The following is a 22,105-nucleotide window of genomic DNA, read 5'->3' as shown; positions in this document are numbered from 1 at the left end:
CAGCAGTACAGGCGAAATAGAAGGGAACTCATCAAAACTAAGGAAGAGCCCCTTGCATGTACAGAGGGGAAAGGAGAGAATGCAGAAGATACCCATACATATACCGAGGGGAAAAGCGAGAACATTCAGACAAAAGAAAGACGATACACATTCAGAAAACACAAACCCATAGAAAGACTGAATTTATAACAGAGAGAATGAACTTACCTGAAATGCACATACCTGAGAACTGACCTTAAATGTTTACTCTTAGTGTTATTGTTCTCTTACAGGTTACCCAAAGAAAGACTGATTCAAATGTTGCTATTTTATATCTTTATCTCCAGCGTCTCTGTACGTGGCCCCTCCCACCAGAACAGCACAAACGAAGACTTGTCTCTTTCCAAACGCTCTTAAAGGACGATCGTTTTGACTGTTGACCGTGACACCCTCATCAGCAAAATGTCCAAAATGAGAAAAGTGGAGCCGAGTGCAGGATTTTCCAAGAAAAAGAGACTTATTCCTGTTTGCATACAAGTTCATGTTAAAACATTGTGTTGAAATTACATTTTTCTTAAAGTTTCTAGTTGTTCATAATATTATAATATTTTGTAAAAGAAAGAGTTCAGCAATTAAAAAAAGATTTCTGTAATAGATTTGTGTTTCTCTGCACAAATCTTTGAACTTTTTGCTATTTTTGGGGGATATATGACATGAGTTTTCTGATCCGGCCCCTTTAGGATCAAAGTAGGTTGGATACGGCCCCCGAACCAAAATGAGTTTGACACCCCTGCCATACAGTAATGTTGTATATGCCGTATTTCAGTTAAATCAAATTAGAAAAGGGGAGATGTAATGATATACAGGTCACAAAAGGGCGCTGTCACGCTTTCAATGTTTCTCATTCTAACAACGAATTACAGGTTGTTGTTCGCTCTCATTAAAGCAGTTACTAACGCGCACACGCTGTAGCAAGTCGCATTTCATTACATTTGCGTTGACAGGTTCAGTGCTGAAATCCAGTTGGTTTAAACTTAAAATGCCTCTCGATGATCTGAACGGTCTCTACCTAAACCCCAGCACCTGCAAACAGTCATGAATCAGTGCCAGTGCAGCCGCTGCAGCTCAGGGAGGGAATTCTGGAGGTTCTGAACTTTCACACGAGGCCTGTTCTAGTCCATATACAAACCAATCATGACTGTGACCGTGTATGTGTATGAGGAGATGGAAAAGAAGCCGTGAGACGCCTTGCTCAACGTGGCCGGAGTACGATTCCCCGCACGCAAGATGCAACAGCTACAGTGCAGACTTCAAATGAGTTACATCAGGTTAAGAAATAGAAGACAAAGACAAACTAGAAAAGCACTCAGAGAGCGCAGACCTCCGCCAAGGACTACCCCCATTTTTTATATAAATTGCGATAAAATCAATCTTCTGGATCAGATCCGGATCAGCCTTTGGAATATGAAAGAGGATCCCACTGTCCATCCCTGAGTCAAATTTCATGGGGTTTGGTCAATAATTAACCGAGATATTGAGAAACAAAATTTTTGGCCCCATTTACCGCAATGTTAACTAAAATTTCAAAGTGATCCAGAATCCAGGATTTCTTCCGGATCACCCCCAAAATGAAATCAGTTCTTCCTTTTCACATTTCCAACAAATCCTGAAAATTTCATCAAAATCGGTCCATAACTTTTTGAGTTATGTTGCTAACAGACAAACAAACAAACAAACAAACAAACAAACGCCGGCAAAAACATAACCTCCTTGGCGGAGGTAAAAATGACATGAAAGGAGTCTAAAAGCTCAATATTTGGAGTTATTTATTATGAGTTTATATTAGTTCTTGATTTAGTTCTAAAAAAAAACGTATTAGTTATAATTATATGTTAATAAGTTAAGTTACAAATGAAAGGTGGACATTATAATCACAGTACAAGTGGGTCCATGGATCATTTGTTCTTTTAAATTTCAATTAAGAATGAAAAATAATAAAATGAGAAAACAGTTTATTTAATTTTTCCATTTTAGTGTCAAACAAAACAGATTTCAACCTCTATTTCATTTCAGATGTTTAATTTAAAGTTTATTCTATATAACACCAGTCAAAAAACAGTCTCAGTGCCTTTTTTAATTTGATATTTTATTCTCTCTGGTTTATTTGCCCCGGAAGTTCAATGTGAATTCAGTGTCAACCGCAGAACTGTAATAAAATATTTAGTTTTTATTTACTTTTTATTATAGATCCATGGCATCCACTGAACAAAGGAGAGTTTATCGCTGCTTCCCGTTTTTCGTCAATGAGTTCAACAGTGACTTTCTAAAACAAAATTGCAACGATTTTTCAGGTGAGTCCTTCTAGCAGAAGAATTTCTGAGGCAAATAAACCAAAGAGAATAAAATATCAAAATTAAAACAAGCACGAAACTGTTTTTTGATTGGTGTAATTTGAAATAAATTTTAAATTAAATATTGGAAATGAAATAGATGTCGAAATCTGTTCTTGTTTGACACTAAAATGGAATAAAATGAAATAAAATGTTTTCCCGTTTTATTGTATTTGTTCTTAACTGAAATTCAAAAAATCGAATAGTACATAGACCCAAGTGGGAGACAACATTTTGTATAATATGAAAACACAAACACAGAAAATAAATGTCTGGCTATCATGTCAAATTATTTCATAAATCCACTTACATTTAGGGCTCTTTCTTTCTCCACACAAATTTCACAACTGTGCACTCTACACCCGTCCAAAACAAAGACTCCCACTTTATAATAATGTCCCCCTTTTTTATTTTAATACGATAAAAAAAAAAAAAAATCTGGTGGCTTTTTTAAATGCACAGAACTACCGTATTTTCTGCATTATAGAGTGCACTTTAAATGTAATAAAAAAAGACTGTACTGACTATATATATATATATATATATATATAACAACTATAAAAAATAATATTTAAGAATTTATTGGGGCATCTTAGTATGACTTTAGTAAACTACAAAGCCGCACCACTTGCAGCATTACGGCTCCCGTCCTCAGGAGCATCAGGAGTAATACATACTGTGATTCCTTTTAATATCAAAATGCTCCTGTCAAGAGACACGCTCACAACACCCACTTTAAACTCAAGGCTGTTATAAAGTGAAAGTGCGAGCTGCGTGGGAGCAGTGGATGAGAGAAGGAGAACACACATTCACCAAGACAGAGAGACAGCGCCGAGGCACGATCTGCCAACGGATTGTGGACGCCCGGGCTAAGGATCAGTATCAACTGTGGTCCGAACTTTCACCAAGACCAGAATCATCACTGAACTGCCAGGAAACAGTAACCACACTGACTCAGATAATGACGAGAGGGATGTGGATGTGCTGGATGCCGGAATCACCCAACTGTTTCAACAATTATGAGTTATTGTGAATACAGTATTTTTTTTTTTACGCGTTACAATTGAACAAAGTTAAGAGTTTTTGTGAACGCGTTAAATAAAGTTTGACTGATTTATCTAACTGTTTCGTTTAATGCGCCTTACAGTCCGGTGCGGTTTATATGTGAAAAAAGTTCAAAAATAGACCATTCGATGACAGCGCGCCTTATAATCCAGAGCGCCCTATAGTGCAGAAAATACGGTAATTCATTTTAACAGTTTGAAGTGGTCCAAAGTCATTCCTCACTGACCTTTTGCATTCACAGCATCATAATTATTCACCACAATTATAAGTGCTTTTCAAAGAGTTTTGCCTCGAGAGAAAATCTAATAGCAACTAGTATGCTAACAACACACTTCCTGATTTTGTGACAATAAAACACTTTATAATTAATTACAGACAGTGCACTTATACAGACTTACTCTGACCTAAAGAGCTGCTTGTACAATAGATCTGTACTGGGGCAAGACTGCAGTAATTTTACTCAAATACACAAAAAAAATAATAATTTAGAAAGCATATTTTTTAACCTTTTGTTTGTTTACATAGAAATAAACTCGTAAATCATTGCGTACAGTAAGGTAGTCGCTTTCCTTTTCACAAATACAAAAATGAAATCAAGTCCAAATTAGACCGTCAATGTTATTTTTGTGGAACTAAAATTCACTTTATACGTTAAAATGTATAATTTTTTGGACCTGTAACTTGGCCTGGTGGTGCCAACTGCTTGTTTCCATGGAGATATAGAAGTTTAATGCTATACTGTGGAACATTCCAGGTAGCAAAGCAAACAGCATCTCCATGGAAGCAAGCAGTTTCTGGCTTAAATTTGAACTTCCGGACATAAGTACAGGTTCCACCTCATCAAGCAAAGTCATGATTAGAAAAAAATAAATGTTTTATGCTCTTAAAATCCCCAGAAGATGGATTGTCTCAGATGTTGGCTGTGGTCTGCTGCTTCTTCACCTTGACGCTGATGAAGTTCTTGATGTTCCTGAGTTCTTTGCTGTCGAAGTTCACCAGGAGGACGGTGGAGCCGACTGTGGACGGAGTGAACTCAACCCGAGCCGTGGCCTCTTCTTTGGCTCCAACATCTCCCACCCTGAAGAATGAGGACACGTGTCAGGGGACTCAACGGAGAAGAACAGAAAAATGCAGGTAGTGTTGGGACAAATACTTAGAAAATGTATTTAGTTTTGAGAATACTAAATGGAGCTCAACAGTCCCGCCCTTTTTGAAGTCTGCTCCTCTACATCCATGATTTTTCGCCCATCCTTCAGTCCGAAGACGTCATCTTTAAGGAGGAGGGGTTCTGATTCAATCCTGTGTGTCATTCGTTCATTACGTTTTTCAATATAAAACCAAAAATAAGAAAACGAAAAAATAACAGTTTTCTTCATTATTTGTCTCCAAAACCAAAATGAAAAAAACAGATAATGATTTGTTTTTTCAGTTTTTTATTTTGTGTTTAAATGAAAAATGGAAAAAAACGGATAACGGCCGTTTCCCGTTTACGTGACTTCCGTGACTGCGATGCTGAACTTTTGCACCGCATACGGACTGAACCAGGACTGTCTCAAAACCGGGACCAGACCGAGACCAGACCAGAGACCAGACCAGAGACTGAGACCAGACCGGGACCAGACAGAGATCAGGACTAAGACCGAGACCAGACCAGGACCAGGCTGGGACCACCGCTCTGGTCCTGGTCCTGAGTCAGTCCTGGTTCAGTCCGTATGTGGTGCAAAAGTCCAGCATCGCAGTCATGGAAGTCACGTAAACGGGAAACGGCCGTTATTCGTTTTTTCCATTTTTCATTTAAACACAAAATCAAAAACTGAAAAAACTAATCATTATCTAAACAGATCATTTCATTTTGGTTTTGGAGACAAATAATGAAGAAAATTGTTGTTTTTTTCATTTTCTTATTTTTGGTTTTATATTGAAAAACGGAATGAACGAATGATACACGGATTCGATTCAGCTGGGTGATCATTTTGGATTGGAGGTTGCACCCCCACCTCGAGTCTAACCCCTGCAATCACGTCTATCTGCCGTCAATAAATATCATTATCGTATTCCATTTTTGTCGCGTGGTCTTTACTAATGAATACGTTCAAATGCATCACAGAGGCTGGTCAGACGTGTTCTAACCAGTGTTGGGCACTAATCAGATTTCTGTTTTAGTAATGTAAGTAAGGTATAAATGAAAACAGAGTGATTAGATTACAATTACTTGCCCTACTAACTTTTAATTACTTTTTCCCTGCCAAAAATGTGTATAATCCATTGATCTGTGTTGTAAAACAGTAAAAAAGACAAACAGAAACATGTCGGCTTTGGCCATTCAAATAAAGGCCTTTTAACTGTATTTTTCCTCGTGCGATTTTTTACTTTTTCTACTTTTTTGGAGTGCCTGGAATCTGTTGTGTTTAAGAAGCACGGATGAATTGTGAACCAAAACACACATATTGGTTTGGGGAGAACTGTATTGTCTCCGCTGTGCGAAATCACGTTCTATAACAGAAAGTGTTAATGTGAAGTATATAGCTTTTTATAAGTTGGTTCCTGGGTTGTATGTTTCTTTAAATAACTTTTAGTATTCATTCACTTTTGAAATAATGTAATCAGAGTAGTAATTAGATTACTTTTAGAAGCCATGGCAAAAGGAGCAAAGGAGAAATTCAATTTGACAACTGGACAAAAGTTTATTTTCTTCAGTTCTGGTCAAATGCTGGTGGACACTTCCTTATATCTGTCTGCAGGGAGGAGCTAACTACACTAAAACTACCACACCTACTTGTTTGTGTTAATTAATCAGGCCTATTGAACTGCACTGAGTGTGGGGTCATAATGGAGATTTCACACCTCTGGACCTGACCTGGCTACACCCAGAGCTGAAGGAGCAGCTGCGAAACGTATTCAACCAAATAAACTTTTGTTCAGTCGATAAACTGAATTTCTCTTTTGCCAAAGATTCTACTGGACGACCAGTGTTGGGGAGTAACAGATTACATGTACCAGAGTTATGTAATCAGAGTACAAATTATGAGTAACTGTATTCAGTTACAGTTACTGTTTCAGTGAGTGGTAATTGGATTACAGTTACTTTGTTGAAATAAATGGATTACACAGCGGTATTTTCCTGTTTTCACATTTTGGGCTATATCCCTTTTTTTTTTTTTTTTTTCTCGGTAATTCCACTCATTGCCAGACACTAAACCAGGTCCAAACCAGGTCTAAAACCAGATCTAAAACCAGGTCTAAACTAAGTCTAAATCAGGACTAAACCTGGACTAAAACCAGGACTAAAACCAGGTCTAAATCCAGGTCTAAACTAGGTCCAAACCAGGTCTAAACTAGGTCCAAACCAGGTCTAAACCAGGTCTAAAACCAGGTCTAAACCAGATCTAAACCAGGACTAAACCAAGACTAAACCAGGTCCAAACCAGGTCTAAACCAGGTCTAAAACCAGGTCTAAAGCAGATCTAAACCAGGACTAAACCAAGACTAAACCAGGACTAAACCAGGTCTAAACTATGTCTAAAATAGGATTTAACAGGACTAAATCATGTTGTGTGGATCACGTCTCCTCTTCTATCAATACTATTTTTAATCTGGTTCAGTAAAGTCTGGGCTTTTTATTTTCTTTTAGCAGACAAAACTTCTTACGTTACGATTTCCTCGTCTTTGCTTCTCTACAGCAAACCAAGTAATCCAAAGTATTCCGATTACGTTACTCACTTTAAGTAATTTAATGGATTACGTTACAAACTACATTTTGGGGTATGTAATCTGTAATCTGTAGGGGAATACATTTTAAAAGTAACCTTCCCAACACTGTGGACGACTGAGGGATTTTACACACATTACTTTTAGAAGAATCAGTAGTAATCAGTGGTCAGTTCTCAGTGTTGGGAGTGTTACTTTTAAAATGTATTCCCCTACAGATTACAGATTACATATCCCAAAATGTAGTTTGTAATGTAATCTATTAAAGTACTTAAGGTGCGTAATGTAATCTGAATACTTTGGATTACTTGATTTGCTGTAGAGAAGCAAAGACGAGGAAATCTTCACATAAGATGTTTTGTCTGTTAAAAGAAAATAAAAAGCGCAGACTTTATTAAAAATATTATTGATAGAAGACGAGGAGACACGATCCATGCAGCTTTAGTCCTGTTAAATCCTGTTTTAGACCTGGTTTTAGACCTGGTTTAGACCTAGTTTAGACCTGGGTTTAGACCTGGTTTAGACCTAGTTTAGACCTGGTTTTAGACCTGGTTTTAGACCTGGTTTAGACCTGGTTTAGACCTGGTTTAGACCTGGTTTTAGACCTGGGTTTAGACCTGGTTTAGACCTGGTTTAGACCTGGTTTAGACCTGGGTTTAGACCTGGTTTTAGACCTGGTTTAGACCTGGTTTAGACCTGGGTTTAGACCTGGTTTAGACCTGGTTTTAGACTTGGTTTAGACCTGGATTTAGATCTGGTTTAGACCTGGTTTAGACCTGGGTTTAGACCTGGTTTTAGACTTGGTTTAGACCGGGGTTTAGATCTGGTTTAGACCTTTAGACCTGGGTTTAGACCTGGTTTAGACCTGGTTTAGACCTGGGTTTAGACCTGGTTTAGACCTGGTTTGGATCTGGTTTAGACCTGGTTTAGTGTCCGGCAATGAGTGGAATTAGAAAAAAAGAAAAAAGAAGGGATATAGCCCAAAATGTAAAAACAGGAAAATACCGCTGTGTAATCCATTTATTTCAACAAAGTAACTGTAATCTAATTCCCACTCACTGAAACAGTAACTGTAACTGAATACACTTACTCATAATTTGTACTCTGATTACATAACTCTGGTTCATGTAATCTGTTACTCCCCAACACTATCAGTTCTGTTTAGCTCCAGACATGATTTAAAATATATTCTGTAACATATTCTGTTACATGATCCAGCTGGAGTGTTGTGTTCTGAATACTTTGAATACTCCATGAAGCTTATATGACATCAAAAATCATACAGTGGACTCCAGGTTTACGACAGGTCCAGGTGAGACTTACTGGACTGTGACTGGCTGAGTCCCAGTTAGCCCCGCCCCCTCCGCGGTGAAGCTGCACTTGTGCAGAGACTCGGGTAAAGGGTTGGTCAGGGTCAGATCCACACAGGACGAACAGTTCACACACACTTCCCCTTTCACCTAAAGAGGAAGGAAACGGCTGATTACTAACAATAAATGAAATGTAAAATACTGATGTTGAAACGCGTCTGATTTGTGTTTTTTATTTATTTATTTATTTTAATTAACACTTGAAAAAATGCAATAAAAAAAATGTTAAAGTCACATTGTAATGTTATAAGTCATAAGTTATAAAGTTGTTACCTCCTCAAAAACAGACCTGGAGTTGTGTTTTGTTTCATTCACACGTTTGAGTAACTCTTTATTATTAGTCTGTCTACATCTCCAAAGCTCAACATGCTCTGTTCCACTTTGTGATGTCATGAAGCTGTAGTTTTCATGTTAACAGCTCCTTTTACCTTTTGTAGAGATTGGAAATTCCAGGGCTGAAATTGTCCAAACGATTCTAGTGAAGGTGTAAAACTACGTGTACACCGAAACCAATCACCGTATCACCATATCGGAAATTATTTGCATCCAGACATGTCGTTTCTGTGTCTGCAATCCTTCCCTATCCACACAGCTTTGAGCATATTTGTTTACATTTTACAGAAATGAAAACTTAAAACCACATGGCTCATTTGCATAAACTAAGAGCTCAAAAAAAAAAACAGCTCGATATTGTGTCGCTGATGCAGTTCAGCTTCTGTCGGACTAAAGGACACGACTCAGTGGAATATGAGTGTTCTTTCTGTGACAGAGAGGTGTTCTGCTGATGGTGAGTCTGTTCTGTGTTTCTGTCATGTTGGAGATGGTTCATGTTAAACTTTTCAGAAATTATACATGTGCAGGTCGTACACACAGACACACGTTTCTATGAATGGACATATATTCTAGCCTTTTAGCGTTTTGTCGGTAAATTACTTCACATTACATCAGCATATCAGCGTTTTCAGGTGTCCAAACAGTGTCGGTTGAATTCGTGGGAGCTGGAGGCACCAGATCATTCCATCTCTGGAGCCGTTTTCCATCGGATTAGTGTGAACGAACACTGCACCCACAACGAAAACGACTTGAATACGCACTGAACGTGTGGACGGGGCCTTAGTATGAGTTTAAAAACACAGTGGAGCACTTCCTGTATTACCACATGGCATCAAAAGGTGTAAATACACAGGGTTTTGTGTGTTAAATGTGTGTGAATGAACCAAAACACAACTCCAGGTCTGTTTGTGTTGAAAGAACATTACAACATAGATCTGAAAACAGCGTGATGATACAACTCTTTAAGTTCCGTAAGATCAGAAGATATGACCCTGTTTCAGTTTGTCTGTGAACTGTGGACTGTGGTTGTGGTTTGAGCGCTGAGTCAGTCACATGTTTTAGAGGAAGTTTAAACCAAAAGTGAAATTCAGTGGAAAAAACAAAACACTGTAACATCCTGTATCATCAGAATGTGTAAAGCAAGTTTCAATGAGACAGATGCTTTTGAGCCTGTAACAAAAAAAAAACTTTAGTTCCGATGTTGAAATGTTTTTTTTTTTTTTTTAGACTAGACTTAAGACTTAGACAGACCACAAGAGAAATGACTCGGACACAGTAGCTCAGACATCACATTATATCGCAATAACAAAGAGTAAAAACTAAACTATTTGACATCAGTCTCTTGCTATTTTTTTCTTTCTACTTATTTAGAATTTTTTATTGCTGCTTCTAAATATGTAGCAATAAAAAATAGCAAGACTGGTGTCAAATAAAGCAATAAAATAATAACATGAGACAATTTGTGGCCTCAAATTCAGGAAATTTTGAATATAATGAATAAATTGAACTTTTTGTGGGGTCATTGTTTCTCCAGTTAAACCTCAAAATCAGGATTGTGGTTCCATAAGATGCTCCATGTTTACTATTTATTTAACGTTTATTTAACTGTAGTTTGTATGGTGGCCTTGAGTGCCCACAAAGGTGCCTATAAATAAAATGTATTATCATCATCATGTAGATTAGATGTAAATAAAGAAATCATGTAAAAACAAGAAACAAAACAATGGTAAACATTTATAAACCAGGATTTTGAATTTGCCAGACTCCCTTAATAATTCATATTTTGTGATCACTTTGCTCCATCCTGTTGTTTATGAGCTATAATACTCCCTACAACTGTACAACAACCAACCCTTATGTAACAGATAATACTCCCTACAACTGTACAATAATCCACTCTTATGTAGCAGACAATACTCCCTACAACTGTACAACAACTCACCCTTATGTAGCAGACAATACTCCCTACAACTGTACAACAACTCACCAGTATGTAGCAGATAATACTCCTACAACTGTACAACAACTCACCAGTATGTAACAGATAAATCTCCTACAACTGTACAACAACTCACCAGTATGTAACAGATAATACTCCCTACAACTGTACAACAACTCACCAGTATGTAACAGATAATACTCCCTACAACTGTACAACAACTCACCAGTATGTAACAGATAATACTCCCTACAACTGTACAACAACTCACCAGTATGTAACAGATAATACTCCCTACAACTGTACAACAACTCACCAGTATGTAACAGATAATACTCCCTACAACTGTACAACAACTCACCAGTATGTAACAGATAATACTCCCTACAACTGTACAACAACCCACCAGTATGTAACAGATAATACTCCCTACAACTGTAAAACAACTGACCTGAGCTACTGTGTCCAAATAATTTCCCTTGTGGATCAGTAAAGCTTGTTTAAGTGTAAGTTAAAGGGTCCGTACAGTAGTAGTAGTAGTAGTAGTAGTAGTAGTAGTAGTAGTAGTAGTAGTAGTAGTAGTAGTAGTACAGCAGTAGTAGTAGTACCTGTATGTTTATGTGCGGCTCGTCCAGTACGATGGTCTTCTGGGCTTTACAGAAGTCCATGGTCTGTTTGTCCACAGACAGAGCAGACACCTGGATGAGTCTGTCTGAGGTCAGGGCCGAACCGTAGCTCTGATACTCCAACTTCAGAGGAACACGCAGCTCTGCAAGGAGAACAACAACAAAATCCTATAATAATACAATAATAATACAATAATTTAAAAGTGACAGTGAGTGAGTTTATGTGCTTGAGTATCTCGGTTATGATCGGGTTTTTGAGTATCGTGATTATCTGAGTGTTCATGTAGAAGCAGTGTCCTGACTTCAGTATCCTGGATGTGTCAGTATCCCGGTTATGAGAAACCAGGAGACTCTCACTGGGTTTTTCTCAGAGAATCGAGGATACTGTGGCCTGTAGATGCAGTATCCTGATTTTAGTATCCTGGATGTGCCAGTATCCCGGTTATGAAAAACCAGGATTCAGGTAACAAAAACGGCAGCAGCAGTTACTTTCCCAAAATGATTCAAACTTCTACCAGGAGTTTTTATATTATTTTATACCTTTAAACAAAATAAAGCAGTATGCTGTTTAATACATTCACCTTTTAACTAAGGCTCGACTGATATTTTGGTTAGCCGATATTATCGGCTGATGTGGACACGATACGGACATATCGGCTATCGGCCTAAATCGGGGGTCTCCAACCTGTAGCTCAGAACCTACCAGTAACTCTCCACCCTCTTTCAAGTCGCTCACCAAGGGATTTCTGAATTGCACGTACTGTCCTGAATAACTCAAATGTTCTAAATTAAATGCCTATTGCCCATTATTATTGTAAAACTATCATTCTGATGCCTAACTTTGTGCACTCATAAACAAATAATGTTTTATATTTTATCTAACTGTACCCTATCTATGTCTTGCCATGGATCTTATGTATACTTTATTTTTTGTCAACGCTAAAATGAGTAGCTCTCTGGAATTTTCGTTTTGTAAAGGTAGCTCACCCAAGGAAAATTGTTTAGGACTTGTTGCCTAAATATTGCCGATATGGGCCGATAGTCGACGTGGGCATGTTATCCCTCATTATAAAGCTCAGACTCTCTACATTACAGCACTTAAATAAAATTCAGAGACAGATAAATGTCCTAATATGTCAATATCTATCAGAGGATTATTTTGTCTGTGTCTGTGATGTCGTATTTGTCAGGCTGGTGCCACCTAGTGTCTCCAGTCAATTTCACTTCTCTCCAGCAACTAGGTCAGGAATCAAAATACACTAGACGGTTTTGCAAGAACTGCGCAAGTGCAAGTTCAGGCACCAGTCAATTAGTAAAGAGTCATATATTCTGTGTTGGCAACAATTCCCGAGGTCAAGGATTTAAAGAACAAAGAGAATGTTTGGTGAATTTTATCAAGGGGAAAGATGTTATTGTCCTTCTTCCAATGGGATTTGGGAAAAGCTTAATATTCCAGTTAGCCCCGTTACCAGCGCATTACATATGTGACTACCAAATAGCAGCGATTGGTTAAATAAAAAAAGTATCTGCCTACCGTCGAGCAAACAAATTCTAACACTGCGAGGTCAGACGGTTTCCACAAAGTGAAACCGGCTGATGACGCCGTACTGCCCTTCACTAAATATATCCGCTCTTATATCGACTATCAGCAGCTCCAAAGCTCCTTTTATCAGTATCATACCAGATCCAAAAAAATCTATATCGGTCGGGTCCTGCTTTTAACTCCAGGCTCACCTCTGTGTCACTTGTGTTGCTCTTGAACTAAACTGACGCTGTAAGACTCAGTATTTTGTTGTATTTTTCAGCTGTTAAAAACGGCTTTTACTGAAGTTGTCTCAGTGCTCCACAGTCTCATGTTTGAACTTGAAAGTGTATATTATTTTTTGTTGTTAGAAACCTGTAAAAACCTTTAAATTCGCAAAGTTTTAGTAAATATCCAGGATAAACTGATGGAGCATGAACACAGTGATATGAGTGTGCTGGTTTCTCTGAGTGCAGGTAAATGGTTTTATAGGTCAAAAATACCTAAAAACAGATCTGGCCTGTAACTTGGTCTGGTCTCCATCAAGCTTCTTTTAAATTACAGGCAAACTATTTAAAAATCCAAAGCTGACAGTATAAAGTCAAGACCAAAGCCTCATTCAGACTGCAGCTGTCCAGAGGTTTATTTGCGCTGTGACCCTCAGAGCACCGCTGTTGTGTCTCTGCCTTTGAAACTATACACGCGAGAACTGTTCACGCCAAAACTGCGGCTACAGAAGCATGTTACCACCACCGTGTGCAGAGTGAATGAATAATGAAAACTATTTGATATTATGATTTAACTTTATAGACCTTTTTTACAAAGGCTGCGTTCAGACTGCAGCCTGAAGTGACCCAAATCCGAATTTTTTGGCTTCTATGTGACCTGTATCTGATCTTTTAATGACAGTCTGAACGACACAGATCAGATTTTTTCAAATGCGACCCAGGCCACTTCGATATGTGCTCCTAAAACCGATACATATCCGATCTTTTGACATGCAACTTCAGTGTGAACGGCCAAAGCGCATTCACTCGACCTACACGTTATCAACAAGCCACAAATGTCACTATTCTGCGCTGAAGTAGGCGAAAATTGTTAATGAACTCTGTGAAGCGAAGCGCATCTCCACTCACCACCCTTGGCTACGTCTCCACATCCACACGTTCCTTTCAACTGACATTGCTGCCGCTGTCCTACTTAACGCCACGGCCAAAAACCTCGTCCTTCTCCTTCTCAATCTCCTCTTTAAAACAAGTAAGTTGTTCATGTTCTGGCTCCGGTACGAGAGGAACTTCAAAATTGCCAGGTGCTCAATGCTTGCATCCATGTTTGGACAACTTCCATAAATACAGAGTACGCTCGCTGCGGTTGACGTCATCGTGTCTCCAGTGCGCATGCGGGACACTTTCGGGCCGTTTAACGTTCACACTAGGGATCACATACAAGTCGCTTTTAATTGGAAATGTGGATGACCTCGCAAAAACATCGGATTTCACAAAAAATTCGGAATTGAGCGTTAATCCCTGCAGTCTGAAAGTAGCCAAAGACCGAAAATGCCACGCTTTAAGTTTGCGGAACTCCTGGTTAATGGTTTTCTGTGACAAAATGTGTGTGTAAATGTGTGTCATATTCTCCAGCAGCTTCATAAATCTGCCCCATCACCAAATCTTCAACCAACAAGCTCCACAAAGGATAAACATTCTAACATGAAGAATTTATCCACAATTATCAAGGGAAGAAAGACGAAAACTTAAAGGAGAACAATGACGATGCATTAGTGAATTATTGAGTAGGGATGTAACGATATTAAAATTTCTCGATATTATCACGATATACATCCCACAGTACGATATTTACTGCGATATTCTGTAGAAGCTAATAAAATTGTGAAAATGCAACGTTTTCCTTGCCTTGATATGACTTTAGTTGTGACATAAACCAGAGAATTAACATTTAAATGTGCTTAAAAATTATGATTCTTATTATTATTTGTATTACTTTTCCTGTAGTCTGCACTGAAATGGAGCAAAGGATCATGGTATATGTAGTTTACCCAGGGATTTTGCTGCACCAAAACAATAAATTTAAGTTTTTAATTTAAGTATTATAGTGAGACTTTTGACGATACGATTTCACGATATTTCAGTTATTGTTACATCCCTACTACTGAGCAAAATTAACGTTATGGTTTCGTAGAGATGTCTCGCATTCGAACCGCACAAATCTATCCATCTGTGCTAAAATTGACATCATGAAATTGATTTTTAATTTTAATTGTAGAATCAGTCTGAGTGAACAAGTTACTTCTGTTTTATTCATGACCATAATGTTTTGTTCAGTAGTTCACTAGTTCACTAAGCGTCGTCATTGTTCTCTTTTACGTTTTCGCCTTTTTTACCTTGATAGTCGTGGATAATTTCTTCATGTTAGAATGTTTATCTTTTGTGGACCTTGTTGGTTGAAGATTTAAACCAGAAGTTCCGCAAACCTAAAGCGCGGCATTTCAGGTTGTTGTGAGAAAGGTCTATTGTTATAATCCTGTACATAAATACAGTATCTCGTCATGCAGCTCTGGTCTGACCTTGTCCAGGCTCGATGTCCACCTTCTGAGAGCTGAATCCACAGCTGTCTCCCAGTTTTCCGTTGTAGGAGACGCTCAGAGCGGAGAACATGACGCTGCAGCTCCTGGCCTTCATGGAGTGGTTTGAGAGCAGAGCGAAGATCTCAAAGTCTGAGCCCACCACCATCCCCTCCACCAGCTTAATCTGCAGCACAGGAAACAGCACAGCTACAACACCACAGCTACATGAGTAATATCTGCTCTCAGGATCTATTTATATATTTTTTATTTCTTTGAACAATTAACTAAAAATCAAAACAATCAAATAACTGATGGAAAAAGGTGATATATTTATTTGAGGTGAACATTCAGTTTAGTGGATGCATTTGAATGAATATTTTTTATGTATTCTTCATTTAACAAAAAAAGTCCCTGAGATTTAGAGTTTTATTTTTTCAGGGGAGTCCTAGGTCCACAGGGGAGGAGAGTGTTGTACGTGTTTTGAGGCTACGTTTATATGATGAGGGTCTGAACAGAAGACACAAAAGTGGCATCGCGTCTTCACTTTTTATTCCGCGTTTCGACGAGAGTTTTCGGGAGGAAGTCTGTGTTCATACGGTGACGCTAAATTGTGTGGAATTCGATTGTGTATGCATGTCAGGTGGTTCGGTGGTGATGTATGTGACGTAAACGTGTACGTAACGTGAGCAGATCTGACCAGAGTTTTGCGTCTTGGGCAGTGTAGACAGAAACGCGTATTCAACTTTTCCACTCTGGAGGGAGGTTTCAGATTTTTGCATTTTTAGCCTCAAAAACGCCATCACCATCTAAATGAAAGGCACTTCCGATAAAATATTTTGTCATTTTTACCCGCATGTGTTCTCGTGTAAACAGGCGCTTAGAATGAAGAAGAGACCGGAGCTCCCAGAGGAAATCAAGAATTTGCAAACTCATAACACATGATATATCATATAGAATCTAGTTGTGACATTTGTGTTTTACCTTGAGGTGCAGCCCTGGCTCCAGTCCTTTCTTCTGCAGCTTGTTTCGATGCTGAGCTTTTTCAAAGACTCTCCTCTCCTCCTCAGATCCTGTGGACGAGACACAAAGGACACAGAATGGCAGCCTCGTTTCTGTCAGTCTGCCCCAGGGCAGCTGTGTCTTATGAATAAAAGTGGACTGAATGAATACAGTACAACATTTAAAAGTGATGCTGAACATCTGTCACATATAGAAGAATATTGCATCATTATTAATGCTAGTACTTGTACTTGTGAGTGATGTAGTACCTTCTGCGTACTTGTACTTGTGAGATGTAGTACCTTCTGTGTACTTGTACTTGTACTTGTGGTGATGTAGTACCTTCTGCGTACTTGTACTTGTGGGTGATGTAGTACCTTCTGCGTACTTGTACTTGTGGGTGATGTAGTACCTTCTGCGTACTTGTACTTGTGAGTGATATAGTACCTTCTGTGTACTTGACTTGTTGTACTTCTGTGTACTTGTATGGGTGATGTAGTACCTTCTGTACTGTGAGTGATGTAGTACCTTGTACTTGTACTTGTGAGTGATGTAGTACCTTCTGTGTACTTGTACTTGTGAGTGAGTGATGTAGTACTGTACTGTATGATGTGTACTGTGTACTGTGAGTGATGTGTACTTTACTTGTGAGTGAGTGATGTAGTACTGTACTGTACTGTACTGTACTGAGTGAGTGTAGTGTATGTACTGTGTGTGTGTATGTACTGTACTTACTGTGTACTTGTACTTGTGAGTGATGTAGTACCTTCTGCGTACTTGTACTTGTACTTGTACTTGTACTGATGTAGTACCTCTGTACTTGTACTAGTACCTTTGTACTTGTACTTGTGAGTGATGTAGTACTGTACTGTACTGTGTACTGTGTACTTGTGAGTGATGTAGTACTGTATGTGAGTGAGTACTGTACTTGTACTTGTGAGTGGGTGATGTAGTACCTTCTGCGTACTTGTACTTGTGAGTGAGTGATGTAGTACCTTCTGTGTACTTGTACTTGTGAGTGATGTAGTACCTTCTGTACTTGTACTTGTGAGTGAGTGATGTAGTACCTTCTGCGTACTTGTACTTGTGAGTGATGTAGTACCTTCTGTGTACTTGTACTTGTGACTGATGTAGTACCTTCTGCGTACTTGTACTTGTGGGTGAGTGATGTAGTACCTTCTGCGTACTTGTACTTGTGGGTGATGTAGTACCTTCTGCGTACTTGTGAGTGAGTGATGTAGTACCTTCTGCGTACTTGTACTTGTGAGTGATGTAGTACCTTCTGTGTACTTGTACTTGTGTGAGATGTAGCACCTTCTGCGTACTTGTACTTGTGGGTGATATAGTACCTTCTGTGTACTTGTACTTGTGAGTGATGTAGTACCTTCTGCGTACTTGTACTTGTGAGTGAGTGATGTAGTACCTTCTGTGTACTTGTACTTGTGAGTGATGTAGTACCTTCTGTGTACTTGTACTTGTGAGTGATGTAGTACCCTGTGTGTACTTGTACTTGTGAGTGGGTGATGTAGTACCTTCTGCGTACTTGTACTTGTGGGTGATGTCGTTCCTCTCGTCGCAGCCTACGGCTTTGGTGCTGATACATTGTCCCACAGACTTGGTGGAGCTGCTCATCTCCACCACTTTCCCGTTGGGCAGCTGGATCATCTCCACCACGTCTGCATTCACCTGGAGACACACGAGCGCACGAAACTGTTTAGTCCACAGGTCTGAAGGTTGGCGGTTCAAATCCTGCTCTCGACATGAACATAATTGGTTAAGCGTCAGTGTATGAATGTGCGTGTCAACTTTTTGGAGCTTTCTACCATGTGATAATGTTCTTCTCTCATCAGAAACATACCTGAAGAGGATTACTATATTTTTCAGACTATAAGTGTCACTTTTTTCATGGTTTGGGTGTTTACGGTGCAACTTATATATTAAAATGTTGAGAGTGAAGTGTGGAGAGGCTCTAGTCTTGTGTGTCAGTATCTGCTGCTCCTGTTCCTTCTGTACCACTGTCACTTGGCTCTACTGCACATGTCTCCTGCAGAAACAGCCTCTGTCCTGTCTGTATCATGTCAGTCGATCAATTTAACATTTAAACAAACTTATAAAGACGACTGAGAAGACTGAACACAAATGACCTCAAAAAAGAAAATCAGATTCTGTAGATTACAAAACGCAAGTCGTGAAATCTGCAGCTGAAAACGATAATCGAGCAGCAGAAAGAAAGTTTGGAGTGAGAGAGAAACTTGTGACACCGAGAGGATGCACCATGAAACTTTCCTGAAGTCACTGGATGGATGGACAAAACCTGGACTTCAGTGACACTGAAACCATCCTGTCGGGATTCAGAAAGACCGGAATAACTGTAACTGGAATGAAGGTCGCGGAGTTGCTCAGAAGTGACACCGAGGATGAAGAATTGAATGGATTTAGTGATTTGGAGTGAGATGGAGGGTTTGGTAAACTTGTTTTGTTCTGTTGTTTATGTTATAGTTGTCTGAAGAACTGTTCATATGTGACGTTAACAGTGTTGTTCTCTCTTCTATTGTTTTTACTACAACTTGACCTTCAAGATAAAATGTCAGTTCCTGGTCTGTGATTTTATACAATTAATTTCCCCCAAAAAGTGCGGCGTATAGTCTGAAAAATACGGTTTCTGTCTTCGATACATGTTGGAGTAATTTCTTGATCTTTCTCTTTCTCGAATTTAAACCCTCCTTATCGTTAGCAAAACTATCCTGTCCAAAGCTGAGCCCAAAAGCTGACATCACCCATCCTCCTGCACGGCTGTTTTCTCATAAATAAACAAAAATCTGATACATACAATAAATGTAGAAGAAACCCACCTCAGCGAATATAAAGGGAGCGTCATATTTCTTGGTGAGCTCTCCCTCTTTGATGGCCTTCACCGAGGCAGGTCCACAGCAGAAGATCCCTGACACAGAAGGAAATCAGAGAGAACAAGCATTTAACTGTGATGAATAATTAAAAGAGTTTTTAGACACACAGTTTTCAATTTCTACCATAGACTGTATAAAAAAAGTGGACTAAGGGAGTGTGACGTCACCCACAGTGTTCGGCTCAGCTCAAATGAAACTTGTGATGTTACAGGGGAGTGTGCTTATGTTCCCTCATTTCAAAATTTTTTATATTTTTTTTCCCCAAAATTAGGCCCTATGTTCCTAATGTAATGTAGAGGTCATGGTGCAAAGGATCCTGGGTTGAAATGACTCTGAATCAGCCCTTTAAATGCCGTATAAAAATAAAAATGACTTCAATTAGAGTTTCATTTTGAGAAAAATCTTAAAAATGAAGGAACATAGAGCTGTGGGAACACATGAATAACCCCAGTTACAGGAGGGAATTTGGAGGCTCTACTTCAGGGGTCTTCCAAATAGCTCGCCGAGGGATTCCTGAATCATACGTATTGCGCTGAATAACTAAAATTTGATTGATTAACTGCCTATTAACATTATAAATGTATAACTTTGATGTCTAACTTTGTGAACTGATAACTGCATAGTGGTTTTATAGGCCTCTGACTGTACCTGAGGCTCACTGTGGATCTTGTATTTCCTCAGTTTCTGGCAACACCTAAATTAGTAGCTCTCTGGCATTTTCATTTTACAGAGTTGCTCACAGAAGGATAAAGTTTGGAGACTCCTGCTCTATGTTATGAATAGGATTTTTTTTTTGATGGACAAAATAGCGAAAACAAACACCAGGATCATGTAGGGTGGGTTTTAATATGAACATTTTAAGACCAAAATGACGAGGCTCACAGCAGCAGTTACAGAGAGACGGACGACAATATTTCAATGTAAATCAATGGGAGCCAGAGTCATAAGGAGACGGAAGAGCCACATGTGAGCTTCCTATTTGGAACGCAACGGCTATGTCCATTTATATATACAACCTATGATTTGTGAACTATGTAGACAGACTATTTTAATGAATTTAACTGAGTAAAACATGTCTGGTTCATCACATGTTTCGCCTGGTCTATGGGACAGCGGTCACATGACAGTGATCAGCTGAAGAGCCTGTTCTATCTCCAGTGAAGTGTATCACAGTGGACAGAGACATGTGACTGGAGGCTGGTGGTTTACTCTTGAGGTTTGACTTGTGAGCTTTAAGACATGTTATGTTGTTACCCAGGGTGTGAAATACCCGTCATTATTCGAGGGGGTCCCCGTCTCCAAACTGTTGAGCAATACAGACTCAAATGTGAAAAAAGACACCACATTTAATGCCACAGAGCCTATAACAGGGGTATTCAACTAAAATTTGAGGAGGTCCAGTGAGAGAAAATCTCCTCAAGCAGATGTCCAGGACATCAGAATGTCTAACTTGTGTTATGACTGTGATACAGAAGCAGCAGGTTTTATCAATGTCTGAATGTATGAACAACAGAATCAATGAAAATACAAGGTAAAAACATTTCAACAAAATGTACTGTTAACACCGAAACACACAGTAGGTCTGCATTATACACAGGGCTGCAGTTTAAAATTAATTGAAGAAAATAAATAAAATGGCTAAATTGTGCATCTTAAAACAAAGTGCTTAATTTCAGATTAAAATCAATTGCAGCCCACCAGGACCCGTAGTCCACAGCACATTCTCACTTTCCCCGCAAGAAATCAGCGCACAGACAACAGCACAACTCGAACCCAGTCCATTATGCACTGGTTTTGCTCACCCCCGTCTGGAACCAGGACATGGAGGACGGAGCCTCTGGACCAATCTGACCAACACAATCTGAGGACGGCACAAGGCCACGAACCAGACCCTCAATCCTGTCCTGAGGGGGTGCGCACTACAGTGAGTGTCCTGTGTCTTTACCGCTGTTTCCCAAACTCAGAGCTTCTACTCCGGGCTGATGTGAGGTGAGTTTGTACAGAGATCTACATGCTGCTGTTTTATGAGTTCATGGTGATAACTTAAGATGAGGACGATCCGCAGTGTTAACGGGAAGTAATTTGACCCCCTCTCAAAATTTAGCTTTTAAGGCTTTTTAGGGGGCACTGTTTTAACCTCATCAAAAACAGACCTGGAGTTGTGTTTTGTTTCATAACCCTTTACTATTAGTCTGTTTACATTTCCAAAGCTGAAATGTAAAGTTCCTTGTACATGGTACTCACCCTCACTGGTCTCCTGGGGGGTGGGGTCACTGGCCTGCCACCCGCTGTACTCAGGCCCCAGGTCAGGTCTGGACATCCAGCTGTCCACCCAAACATGGAAGTTCCTACAAAACAAAGTCGTGGGCTGGTAACATAATAGTTGCTGGGAAACAGTTATGGAATTACCTCTACCTCTATATGTTTATGTATTTGCTGTCCATTCCCAACGAGAAAACAAATGATAAACAACTAGGCAGGATTTTTTTTTCCATCTTAAATACAATATTAACTATGTTTTATTGACATGAGTACTCTCACTTGTCATGTGCCGTTTAAATTGTATATTAGAAAAATAAAACAATCATAAAATGTATGGACTGACCAGATGGAGTCGTCAGACAGGTTCTCCAGGTCTTCGCTGTACAGCTTCTCGATCAGGAGGTTGGCGTTCGCGTCGTGGG

The 22,105-nt window shown here is 39.2% G+C and overlaps 1 protein-coding gene across 1 annotated transcript in view; it reads right to left on the bottom strand.

Annotated features, from left to right (window-relative positions):
- Nucleotides 1–1,788: 1,788 nt before the first annotated feature.
- Nucleotides 1,789–22,105, bottom strand: part of LOC110174723 (protein-glutamine gamma-glutamyltransferase 2-like) — a 38,533-nt gene continuing 18,216 nt past the window's right edge. The window contains exons 7-15 of the mRNA XM_055166276.1: nucleotides 22,027–22,105; nucleotides 21,666–21,769; nucleotides 19,368–19,456; nucleotides 18,048–18,201; nucleotides 16,498–16,586; nucleotides 15,517–15,700; nucleotides 11,393–11,553; nucleotides 8,466–8,602; nucleotides 1,789–4,512 (exon numbers count right to left, since the gene is read on the bottom strand). The exon at nucleotides 22,027–22,105 is cut by the window's right edge and continues 51 nt beyond it. Coding sequence (XP_055022251.1) covers nucleotides 4,344–4,512; nucleotides 8,466–8,602; nucleotides 11,393–11,553; nucleotides 15,517–15,700; nucleotides 16,498–16,586; nucleotides 18,048–18,201; nucleotides 19,368–19,456; nucleotides 21,666–21,769; nucleotides 22,027–22,105 — 1,166 coding nt within the window. The 3' untranslated portion in view covers nucleotides 1,789–4,343. The remainder of the gene's footprint in view (nucleotides 4,513–8,465; nucleotides 8,603–11,392; nucleotides 11,554–15,516; nucleotides 15,701–16,497; nucleotides 16,587–18,047; nucleotides 18,202–19,367; nucleotides 19,457–21,665; nucleotides 21,770–22,026) is intronic.

Source organism: Boleophthalmus pectinirostris, unplaced genomic scaffold (assembly GCF_026225935.1).
Source record: "Boleophthalmus pectinirostris isolate CB_2022bp ecotype Guang Dong unplaced genomic scaffold, ASM2622593v1 HiC_scaffold_8, whole genome shotgun sequence".
Lineage (NCBI taxonomy): Eukaryota > Metazoa > Chordata > Actinopteri > Gobiiformes > Gobiidae > Boleophthalmus > Boleophthalmus pectinirostris.
The sequence above is the reverse complement of the archived record's forward strand: the minus strand, read 5'-3'. Positions and strand labels throughout refer to the sequence as shown.